General features: G+C 34.9%; 1 protein-coding gene across 1 annotated transcript in view; it reads left to right on the plus strand.

Annotated features, from left to right (window-relative positions):
- LOC118197811 (uncharacterized) overlaps positions 1–12610 on the plus strand; it is a 112835-nt gene that overhangs the window by 97073 nt on the left and 3152 nt on the right. Inside the window, exons 9-10 of the mRNA XM_035369350.2 lie at positions 7937–8090; positions 11941–12169. Coding sequence (XP_035225241.1) covers positions 7937–8090; positions 11941–12169 — 383 coding nt within the window. The remainder of the gene's footprint in view (positions 1–7936; positions 8091–11940; positions 12170–12610) is intronic.

Here is a 12610-nt window from a genome sequence, read left to right on the forward strand (position 1 = left end):
AAAATTTGCATTTAAAAAAAAATATTTAAAAAATATAGCAAAAAATAAATTATTAATAAAATAATTATTATAAAAAATGCAGATGCCTACTAATCATGTACTATATCTAAAATACATATACTGTGTATTTTAAGTATACATATTTATTATATACAGTCAAAAGTCGTTAATTCGGACACCCATAATCCGGAATGATCTATAAACCGGACCTCAAAGCTAAAAACTTTCTGCGCATGCGCCGCGTAGACACATGAGCATAGGCGTTTACGCGTGCGCGTAAGACCGTTACGACTGCGCATATGCGTGTGCGCAAGCGCAGAATACGTTTTCGAGTGCGCGTTTTATGTATGACGGACGGTATAAGCTAAAATTATCTAATTATCTATTTCAGTTAATGTTGATGATTGCGTTGTTTCTTAATCTTCGAATTGGATCCGGCTTATTATTTTTTGCAGACTGTAAGAGCAATTTTATAAAAGTAAACTTGAACTTTCGATTATGTCAAATAAAATTTCCGATGCTGGAGCTCCCAAAGGATCTACAAAACGAAAGTATGTTTCGATGTCCATCAAACAAAAAGTGGAATTGCTGCAAAAAATGGATAAAGACATGAAGAAGGTGACAGAGAGGTTAGTGAAAACGAAAAAAATTTCGATTGACAAGTTAGTCGGTATTCTCGGCACAGCAATTGCGGGACTTGAACAGCGGAACTTTGTAACTGAACAAGAAATTATGTCTGCTTATAGAATTAAAGAGAAAGTATTATCACATAAAACGAAGCAACTTAAACAACTTACATTGAAAGAAATGTTTAATAAAATAAACAGATAAATATTAAGCTTTTTTTTTGTGCAAATTTTGATACCCTTTAGATCATAATTGTTCTTTATTTCATAAATTACGGTTTCATATTTTTAATTTTAGAATTTCTGCATGCCATCTTACGAGATTTAAACTGATGATCTATAATCCGGAAAAATCGATAATCCGGAATCGCCGAAGTCCCGACGAGTCCGGATTAACGACTTTTGACTGTACTATATCTAAAATACATACACTATGTATTATATTGTTGTATATTATTATATGTACTTATACTATGTATGTATTATTACATATACTATGTATGTCTATACTATATATTATTTTATATGTACCTTAAATACATATACTATGTATACAATACTTAAATACATATACTATATAGTTTTTTTACCTGAAATACTGTAAAATACATATATTATATGCCTTAAAAACCACACACACACACACATATATATATAGATATATACTATAATCATATACTATACTTAAAATAAAACTTATAAAAATGCACACACACACACACACACACACACACATATATATATATATATATATATAGATATAGATATATATTAGATTATTTAAAAAGGGGGAGAGTATGCTCCCTCGCATATTCTACCCCTCTTTTTAAATAATTTTATCCTCCGAAAATCAAGAGGGAAAAATTATGCGATTAATTTAATTTCTGAAGATGCGGTTAGAGTAAGAACATAAACAAATGAAAACTAGTCATGGATAATTGGTAACCAACAAAATATTATGTCTTTAAACGAAACCAGCATTCCGATAAGAATGCATAGTAATATTAACATTACAATATCTGATGGATATTGAGCCAATATCTAATGGTAACTAAGCCGCACGCTAGCTTATGGAGAAAGCCCAGGAGCACCTCAAGTTTGGGCCATAGTTCCTACGAAGGATATCGAAGGAATGAAGGAGTAGGGGGATGAACAAAAGACCGGGATTTGGAAAGATTGAACACATCAGCTGTAGATGAGCCTATAATGATGTAGAACGCAAATAACAGAAGTAAGGTAAAATCACACGTTTCGAAAGTTTCCTAAATTTGAGAACACCTAGCACGTCCGGGTAGCTTGCAGAAGAAACTGCTGGAAATACATTTCAAATAATAACTACAGCAGGCAATAAAATGGCTAAAATGTAAGCGCAAAAATGCAAATACAAATTGAACACACTGATTAAAAATAAAAATAGTCATAGGAATACGATTTGCCAAGAAAGCAACTATCAGAGGAAAAAACTTTGTACAATACAAAAAGAGGAAAATCGTGAGAATATTTTTAAAATTTCTGAACTTAGCGCTAAAAAGATAGGGTGGAAAATACACTACGGAATACAGTGTGTGTTTATATATGTATGTATGTAATGATTTTAATGACTTTACCTGGTGTAATCTCACAGTTCTAGCCAAAAATTAATAACAGCAGAGATAAAGAACTGCGTTTATTGCTTGTAAATCACTTAGTTGATCAATAACAGATTAATTAAATTTAAAAGAAAAACTATCATATTATAGTTTGCCGACTGCGAATAAAGTGACCTCTGGAATATAAAAGTATTTAATTTCGGTCAGTAATAATGCATTTCTTTTAAGGGCCCACCAGCGGCCGAGTGGTAAAGTCGCTGAACACTGGTAGTTCGGTCGTGGGCTGGCTGCATGGGCGTTTTCGTGGTTTTCCCCATGTGTAACGTGTATACGAACCAGTTTCCCGTGGAAAGTCCTCCACCCCCCTTAGGCAGATACCCCTAGTGTGCTTTGCCATAATTAAAATAAACCATTTCTTTTAAACCGCTGAGTTTGTTGAGACAAATACGTCTTATGTCTTTGGAAAGGCATCTCATTTCTTTTAGATCTCTGCGTCTGTTAGTTAAATTTGAAAGACAAATTTCTTACACTTTGCCGTGAGGCAATAAACCTCTTTCAGATCTCTGAGTTTTTTGATTAAATTTGAAATATTAATATCTAATGCTTTACCGAGTGGCAAAACAATGCTATCAATTCGTTGAGTTTGGCTATCAGAATACCGTTACATTCGTGTAAAATATGAAATAAATAAACATACCAATTCGAAATTCAAAATTCGGACTTCTATGTGCCTATTCTCGAGTGGAGGACTAGAGGACTACGTTCAGTTTTTCCACATTGCGAGAAACACATATACATAGTACATACATAAAATTCTTTAAACTTTAATCACAGAGACATTAATTTGTATCTTGCGTAGAGAATCCGTATTCTAGAAATGGGAAAGTCGAAATAACGGTATAAATCTTACAGTTGGTACAAAGAGCAAAAATTAAATTTAGAAATAATGGACGCGAAACGTATCGCTCAGAATGAGTTTTGAATTCCATTTGCGCTTATATTTATGATTTCTACCTTGGATGTGACCGATATAAGGAATGTTAAAAACTGTAATAATTTTTCGCAGTATGCGAAAGCAAATTTGAAACACAGAGCAGGTAACGATATACGCAGTCAATAATAAGAGTGATGCTTTGAAGAATAAGGTGATTAGCTGCCTAACGAAGAAACTCTTGCAGATGTAGAGCTTCTACAAGATTTTTGGGCTGAAGTAATTCAAAAACATATCGAAGTTAAAGGAAATCAAGTTTATCATATCACTCTGTTTAGTCTTCTGCATGTATTCCTTCTAATTCTACGCTTCCAATAGCAAGTTCTAGATCTTCTGGATTCTTATCTTGAGAGACATACACTTAGATATGAATCGCTAAATTTTCTTTCATTTTCGTGTTAGAATTTTCTGAATTTCTAAAAATGTTCTCACAAAAGAGCGGTTTCATAGTGGTATAGTCTTAGCCAGTCAAAAACAAAGACGCTATTAAATCCTCTAACGATGCAAAGGAGTAAAATCGACTATCAAAAAAAGATCAGAGCCCATCAGCGGCCGAGCGGTAAAAGCCGCTGAACGCTGGTAGTCCGGTGTGAGGTTCCGGTCCCTCCGAACGGGCTGGCTGTATGGGCGTTTTCGTGGTTTTCCCCATGTGTAACGTGCATACGAACCAGTTTCCCTTAAAAAGACCTCCATGGGACATCCCTCCTTTTCCGTGTAGCACGTAATAAGCAAAAAGAAAGTTAAAACTAAAAAAAGATCAGAGATGTTACAGCAGGTTGAGAAATTGCTTTTGATTTCATATTCATTTCATTTATGTGCAGTGCTTCGTTTACGTGCAATATCTGTTACCGGCAAAGTAAATGAATTCTATAGAATATTTGGCATCTTTAGGCAAAGTATGAAATATGAGAATTATTATACACGAGTGCTTTATTTATTCATTGTATATAATACCTATGCATTCTATAGAATGACAGATGCTCTTTAGACAAAGTATGAAAAAAGTTCATGATAAGGCTGCTATTTAATAGTCGTTCAGTCCGCAAAAATACAAAAGTCACTTAAAGAAAAAATAATGAAACAGCGCCCTTAAAAATATTTTATTCGTAATACACGAAGAAAAATGAAAGTGTACGAAACAAAATTTATCAGACTTTTCTTACAGAAAACAAATTTTCTTCCGAAAGGTAAGAAATTAAAATTAACTTATTTGTTACAATATGGTAGGCTTGAATGACATTTTGAATTCCCTTCATTACTTTTCATACAAAGATATTTCATATTTTGCCACTCTGTGTTACAAGGCAAGTATCTTAGTCTTTGCTTGCTTTGCTGATTAAAGTTGCAAATTAAGATTTTGTTTGCATGGCGATATAAAAGCTCGTGCATTTTTATGAAGGTTGCATATTACAACTTAGAAATGGATCTTCTTAAGGATGAGGTCACGTAAATACCGAGGAACTGTTATGAAGACTTTTGTATTTCTGAACACTGACCGATAAAATAGTCATAAAGGTGCCCATCATAAAGGTGTTGGCCCTTTATGACGGAGCATGTTATGAAATGGTCTCAAGGATTCATTGAAGACATAAAGTCTTGAATTCCATACAAGATGTGATTTTGCTTTAGGCAATGAAATGTGTTCAACAATTACCAGACCCTGTTGGTGACTGAGAACAATTGCAGATTCTTTGCAATAAGCGCCCGAGGATAGTTGAATGGTGCAAGGGGCATTATGCAACGTTTGTCAGTGACCTGATCTTGCCTATTCTGGCCCAATGCGTTGAATTTTTTTCGGAAGTCGGTCTGTTATTTCAGTCTGCAGAAATGCTGAGTTTACTGTCAGCCCTTCAGGTAACGAATTCCTGATGAATTGAAAATCACCGATTCCCTTTTCTGAAGGCTTCAAGAAGCCAAGGTGAATTTTCTACTACCAGAGGCAGATATGAGCATAGCGTTTCAAAGGGTCCCTAATAATATTTTCAAATAGCGAGCGCCGCATGGTCGTTCTTATGTTGAGACATCAAGTAAAGTGAGAATCTTCCACTTTAAATGTACATTTGTCTACCAGTGTCGGGTACTGGGTCACAACCAAAATGTCACTTTTCTCTACCAATTAACTACTTAACTTCTCGCTTTGTTATTTTTATTATTAAATAATAAAGAATCTGCATGTTTGCATGTATGCATGTATATTTCTCGCAATGTAGGAAAACGGCGGCAACTACAGCAATTATTTTTATCATGTATTTCATATTTTGTGCCAATTCAATAAATTTTTGTTTAACAAATTCAGAGATGTACAAAGAAAAGTGGCAGCACTGTTCAAAATAAACATTTTTATCTCCAACGCGCCAAACTGTTGCCTTTCGGCAAACCGGTAAAATGTCAGATATTTATGTTTCAAATTTAATCAGAAAACTAAACAATTTAAATGTTGCCATTCGGCAAACCGTAAGACTTTCAAATTTAGTAAAAGCGTTCAGTTATTAAGTAAGAATTAGTCATCACATTTTTATCTTCCACGCACCAGTTGTATTGCCATTCCGCAAAGGATAAGATATTTAATTTTTTTTTTCAGATTTAATCGGCCTGTTATGGATTAAGAAATTAAATAATTTAAAAGCAATAAAAGCAGTTCTTCCTCCCTGTTATTAGTATTATATACTGTATCAGTGAAATGACATTTACTAAACTCATTATACATATTTTTCTTTTTGTAATAACTACTCTAAGGTTTTGTAATAACGCCACGCAAGCGGCTAGTATATAGAAATAAACAGAAAAACTCTTTTTTCCAAAACAGATTGTAAAATGGATTTAATAGGGATTTTTTTATTATTATTATTTAAGCGTTCCGCCCTAAGGAACTACACGGTAGGATGGAATGCCTTCGTGGAGGACTTTCTAAGACAAACTAGCTCCTATCAACACATTACACATGAGGGAACGCCACGAAAGCGCCCATGCAGCCAGTCCGTTCGTGAGATTCGAGCCTCGGACCGAACTACCAGTGTTCAGGGACTTTACCGCTCGGCCGCTGGTGGGCCTATTTAACCCTTTCCAGCACGCTACTTTTTAAAGTCGGAGTTATGATAAAAAAAAAAAAAAAAAAGGTAGGCAGCCTAATTAGGCCTAGAGGAGTACACAAGTAAAATTTTGTGAAGATGGCACTTATCGTTTTAATTCTGTGAGTGTGCTCAAATCTATCGTCAGCACACTCGTATCGTTTTAATTCTGTGAGTCAGCATAATCATATCGTTTTAATTCTGTGAGTGGCACACTGATTGAATAGAGCTTCGAAAAGAGCGCTGAAACGAGCATTGTTGTCAATGAACTGACCGATGAGATGCGGAGAAACAAAGAATACAGACTCTCAGTTGTCCTAGATTATCGGTGAGCCCGTTCTGGGCACACCTAGGGTACGCCGTTTGCTTTTAGGCAAGATTTCAAGGTAAAAATTTAAAACTAATATAGAATAAGGAGATTAGCATACAGCCAAAAAAATAACGTAGAAATTTCTTTTCAAACAATTCCTTTTATACCCTAAAAAAATCTGGAAGATTTCTTTGAAAAATGAAGGTCTTAAAAACTAAACATGGCTAAAATATATGGACTGGTTTGTGTTGAGCTACCATCTACTATAAATAAAGAAGGTTCAGAGTAACCTATAGTAACCTTCAAATCCTTTTTCATTCAATTTTTCTGTGCGTACAGAAGGAAATTTTTAGGTGTTTCCAGACCGGATACACTGTGCCGCAAAGGGTTAAAAGGGATTCAAAATATTTTTTTTTAAATGGATGTCCGAACTTACGTATGTATGTATATATGTATCTAGCATAATTCGAAAACGATTAACTGTAGAAAGTTGAAACTTTGTATGTGGGACTGCTATAACATGAAGCTGTGCACTTCCCCTTTATCCGGCTTACCCGGCCTCTGTTTTCGCAATCCTTGGTCACAGCCATATAATTATAATTACAGAAATGTTTCAAATGACGAAAATATTTATATTTTCGCAATGTCAAATTTAAAAAAAAAAATTAATTTTCGGCAAATAGCAAGATCTAATTTTTAATGCGATCTTCCAGTTCCTATACAAATATTTGGGAAAATTTTACATCCGTAATGAAAAAAATTAAAATGTAAAGAATTTGACTCCCGTCCGACAAAAATTGACCGGGATATTTAATTTTAAAATTTGTTATTTTTGATGTTACTCTAATTTAACTCGAGAGATCGGTTAATGGGTTAATCAATGATTTCAGGAGTGAAGTTCAGGAAGAAAAATTGTACTATTTAATGCGCCGTACAAGGAACTCATGTGGTGTCACATCAGATGTCTTTCTTTTTTGAAATCTTAACCACCCTTTCAAATATATATATATATACCAGTGCTCAATGCAATATATCACTTTATGCGAAAGATGGGAAAAAATCGTTATTTCCTAACAATTTCACTCATAAAAAGCCTAATTATTATTTTATATTATTTCAGCTAAAAATAACAATAGGCGTGAAATATACTGTTTCATTAATTGGATAAAATGGTTGGCTTCGAAGTCCACGTGGCATTAAAAAATGTTTTCAAATTTTGATGTTGACCTAGGGTATCCTTAGAGGAGATGCTTGGAACCCGAAGGTTCCGCGAAACACAGTTTGAAGACCATATCATCACATTTATGTACTGCTTCAGCAGAATAACTTAAAAATTGTATTGTATATTTCAGATGTCCGACTGACGTCACGATCATGGGAAGTCTAGGTAAAGCGGCCAATTCGGGTAAGACATTACTGGCCCCCTTCGAAGCTTTTAAGTTCCCGACATCAGACATCGTCCAATTCAAAGCCTTGGTAACACCTTGCCTGCCCAGCTGTGAACCGGTAAGACAAAACGATAAGTAAGAATTTATTATTTCTCCAGCAGAAGGAGCAAACAGCTACCACCTTATCGACTAAAGATATCGGTTTAGAAAAACACGAAGACTTAAGTACTCGCACAGTGTATTTCAAGTACAACAGAAAGAACTAAGTATGCTAGGAGGTTATCATTTGTTTCTAGCGGGGAAGTGCTTTAATTGGTAAAAAAGGGTGCCGTTGTTCTTAAATAAAGATGAAAATAAATCGATAAGCGGGCAACTTGGAAAGGTGCCAGTAGTTTCAAGCTGTCCGCTGTTCGTCAAAGCACAGCAGTACCATGATTCAGTCCTAAATGAGTCGCGGCACCGCTGAGCCTCGATGAACGGTGAGGCGAACAAAGTAAAAGTCTTAACCTTGGCGAACAGCCACCAATTTGTACAATGGTGCCAGCACCTTTTTCAAATCGATCTTCATTCACCAAAACACAAAGTGTCCTGGCATAAAGGTACAAATAGGCCAGCACCCTGTGAAGTTTGGTATCATGAAGAATGCAGCGCTCATCAAGACTGTCGGGACACCCCTATGAAGGCCTTGGCGAATAGTTGCTTACTTGAAGAAAGGTGCCGGCATCTTTATACCATTTTATGAAAGCATCCGGGATATGAAAATTCTCTACTTTTATGCATTGGAGTAAAGAATTAGATCCAAGAATAATGAATTTGCGACGAGGAGATTCAGACATTGAATTTAATACTATTTACCATTAGTTTTTTTTTTTTTTTTTCCCTTGATATTTTAGAGTGTCATTTAGTCTTTTTGTGTGTTTACCGTTTATTGCAGCATTAATTCTACAATTACAATAAATGTTTCACCTTATTTAAACCATCGATATCAAGTAATAGAACAACATCGCAGGCACCTGCGCCTCGGGTAATTTTCCAAATTTCAGATAGCTCAATCCACCTTTGATCGATGATTCATTCTTCAGCAAAAATTGTTATAAACAGAGTAAGTTACTTTTTCGTCATATCTTAGGCGTAAGTTACATTTCAGTCATATCTTAAAAAGGCCTAAGTTATCTTTTCGTCATCTCTCGAAAACAAGAGAATGATTGGCCACTGGAATTTGATAATTTTGAGAATGAACCCAGTACCAAATAATAAATGTATAAATGTATTTCAAATAATTATTTTTTTACAGACTTGTGGGATATACGATGTCGTTTATTCTAATAGTACCATGTCTCTATTCAGTTTCCTGCTTATTTAAAAAAATTTTTTTTTCAAGTATTCTCTACCATTTGTTTAATACTTCTCAAGTCGCATCACTTTTTGGACCATGTCGATAGGAATTTTAAGACGTGTTGATATGCCTCCCGGGGCGGACCGCCCTATTCACTCTAGCTATTTTACTGTTTGCGTAATATTTACTAGGACAGCATCGATATTCCTTCGTTTAACAATGTACACTTCAGAAAGATCCAGAGAGACTAAAAGCATCTAAAGAACAAAGCTCGCACGGAGATCTCTTTATACTCCGAAGTCACCTGTGAACTAAAAATTGTGACCTGCTGCTCTCTCCGGTCTTAGAGAACTTTCACCCGGCCGCCGAGAGTTTTTTTATTTCATTTCTAGAAGTTACTGGAAGGCATATACGGTTAAAATTACATTTGGGCCAGATACAGTTACATATAGCGATCAATTACAGTACCTGTTACAGTTGTACAGAGATCAGACCAAAATGTTGGCAAATGGTCGCCAAGTTTGGAGAATTTTGGCGAGTTCTCACCAAATTTGACGAAAATATTACAGTCAAAAGTCGTTAATTCGGACTCGTCGGGACTTCAGCGATTCCGGATTATCGATTTTTCCGGATTATAGATCATCAGTTTAAATCTCGTAAGATGGCATGCAGAAATTCTAAAATTAAAAATATGAAACCGTAATTTATGAAATAAAGAACAATTATCATCTAAAGGGTATCAAAATTTGCAAAAAGAAAAAGCTTAATATTTATTTGTTTACTTTATTAAACATTTCTTTCAATGTAAGTTGTTTAAGTTTTGCTTCGTTTCATGTGATAATACTTTCTCTTTAATTCTATTAAACAGACATAATTTCTTGTTCAGTTACAAAGTTCCGCCGTTCAAGTCCTATAATTGCTGTGTCAAGAACACCGACTAATTTGTCAATCGAAATTTTTTTGTTTTCAATAACCTCTGTCACTTTTCTTCGCTATCGGAAGCGAATTATAATGACAAGGAACTTGTTTTAAATCATATCAAAGACGGAGCATATCGAGATGAAATGCTACATTTGGTAAGGAATTATAAGCCAAATAAAATAAAAACATCTGCACTGAAGATAAGGATAGTGCTGACAGATCAACTTCCAATTCATTACGCGCCCGCAGCGGTGATCCCCCCCGCCGAGCAGCGTGAAATTGATAAACAGATTTCGGATTTCAAAACATACTTTCGCTTTAGATCCTTTACATATTAACAAATATATATTGGAAATTCTATTTGATATAATCGAAAGTTTAAGCTTACTTTTATAAAATTGCTCTTACAGTCTGCAAAAAATAATAAGCCGGATCCAATTCGAAAATTAAGGAACAACGCAATCATCAACATTAACTGAAATAGATAATTTTAGCTTATACGTTCATTATACATAAAACGCGCACGCGAAAACGTATTCTGCACTTGCGCACACTCATATGCGCAGTCGTAAAAGGTCTTACGCGCACGCGTGAACGCCTCTGCGCATGTCAACGTGGCGCATGCGCAGAAAGTTTTTAGTTTTGATGTCCGGATCATAGATCATTCCGAATTATGGGTGTCCGAATTAACGACTTTTGACTTTAGTCGCTAAAACCATCGCCATTTTGGCGATATATCGCCAGTTAAGGGAAATAGCCATTTATCTCAATGTTAAAAGGATTTGCCCCTGTAATTTTATTTTTTTCACGGAGCTTCAACTTTTTTTAGGCATCTGCTATTACATTACAAAAGATACTGCAATTTCACTAAAATTATCTACATATATACAAAATTCGTAACAATACCTATTGGACGCAAATGAAATTCTGTGCTAAGAATGTAGGAATTCAAACAGTCATTATGTTGCCTACAGAAGCGTGTTGCTCTGTGATTCTGCCCCCCCCCCGTTCTCAAGAAACAGTCAGATACAGAGAAGAATATTTCAAATATTTGTTTTTTAGAAAATAAGAGGCTAAAGACAGTGAAAAAGAGGCTAAGACTGTTATAGTAAATAGCATTATATAGAAAAAAAAAGAATTAGTTGGGTACGAAACTACTTGTTGGCAATGAAAAACAGCTAACGACGATTTTATAACTTTGAAAAATGACCTATTTTTTCTTATTCTACAAATAGTAAAACTGAGGAAGAGGAATTTAAAATGCATAGAAGATATAAATATTTGAGTTGCATTTCATGATGCAGGTTTCGAACTGGAAAATAGTCAAATTATCGTATATTTTTCACGTAATAGGTTACCTCATCCAACAGTTTAATGAAGTTCAAATTTCTTTTGCTGGAATTTCTTAAAATTTTATAGACACAGAGATAGTTATAGAAAAATGTAGGGGAAAAAACAGTTTTGAAATTAGAATACTTGCAAAATTATGGCCTTTGTAAAGAAAGCCGATTTGGGATAAAAAGAAAATCTTGACTGATTCTTTATTTACACTTTATTCTATTCGTTTCATGCAATTTTAATTAACACGCTTTAATTAATGGTGCTAAGGTTTCCCTTAACGCGTTAAGGTAAGTATTTTGTGGATGTCTTACTGGCATAAGTTTGATGCATTTGATATCATGGAGATCCTGATCGTATATTTAAATTTTAGGTGGAATGCAGCGTGCAGAGCCATGGACAAACCCGCGATTTCATGTCCATGGGCCGCAGGAAGAGGCGTGGAGCATCATCCTATAATGTTTCACCCTACGGGGTAGGAAGCGTAGGCAGAGTGCCCGACGACGACATGGTGGTCGTTCAGACGATTCAGATAACGGACAAATTTGGATTCGAGAAAGAGGACAAACTTCCGCACAGGAAGAACAGAGACGAAAATAATGGTGAGTACTGAAATGGATATGATGTAGCTTAATTTTAGGAAAAGAACCTCTTCAATCATTTAGAATTTTTTTTAGACATTTAACTAACTCTAATACAACTTATAAATTTTGTGAGACGCTAGATTAAGAACTATTATGTGCAGGGAAAATTTAACGCTATGCAAGTCTGAGTTTATTGGAATCACTGCTTATAACCTTAACTAATATAACATGAAGGTATGTTAACTTCTAAACAAATATACAACTGGCCTTCCCACAGCCGATAACTATTCTAAATGTTTGATCAATTAATTAGAAACGAGAAAGTATTCTATCTCTGAAAATAACTATTTGTCCCTAAACGAAGGATATCAGACCAACAGCTGCTAAGTAATGCAGGAACAACTTCCCAAAAGTGAAAAACATTAACGTCATTTGTAACAAATCTCATCGAGATTCAAC

The sequence above is a fragment of the Stegodyphus dumicola genome, chromosome 4, assembly GCF_044657685.1.
Source record: "Stegodyphus dumicola isolate Sdum_Otavi_A_Nest chromosome 4, ASM4465768v1".
Classification (NCBI taxonomy): domain Eukaryota; kingdom Metazoa; phylum Arthropoda; class Arachnida; order Araneae; family Eresidae; genus Stegodyphus; species Stegodyphus dumicola.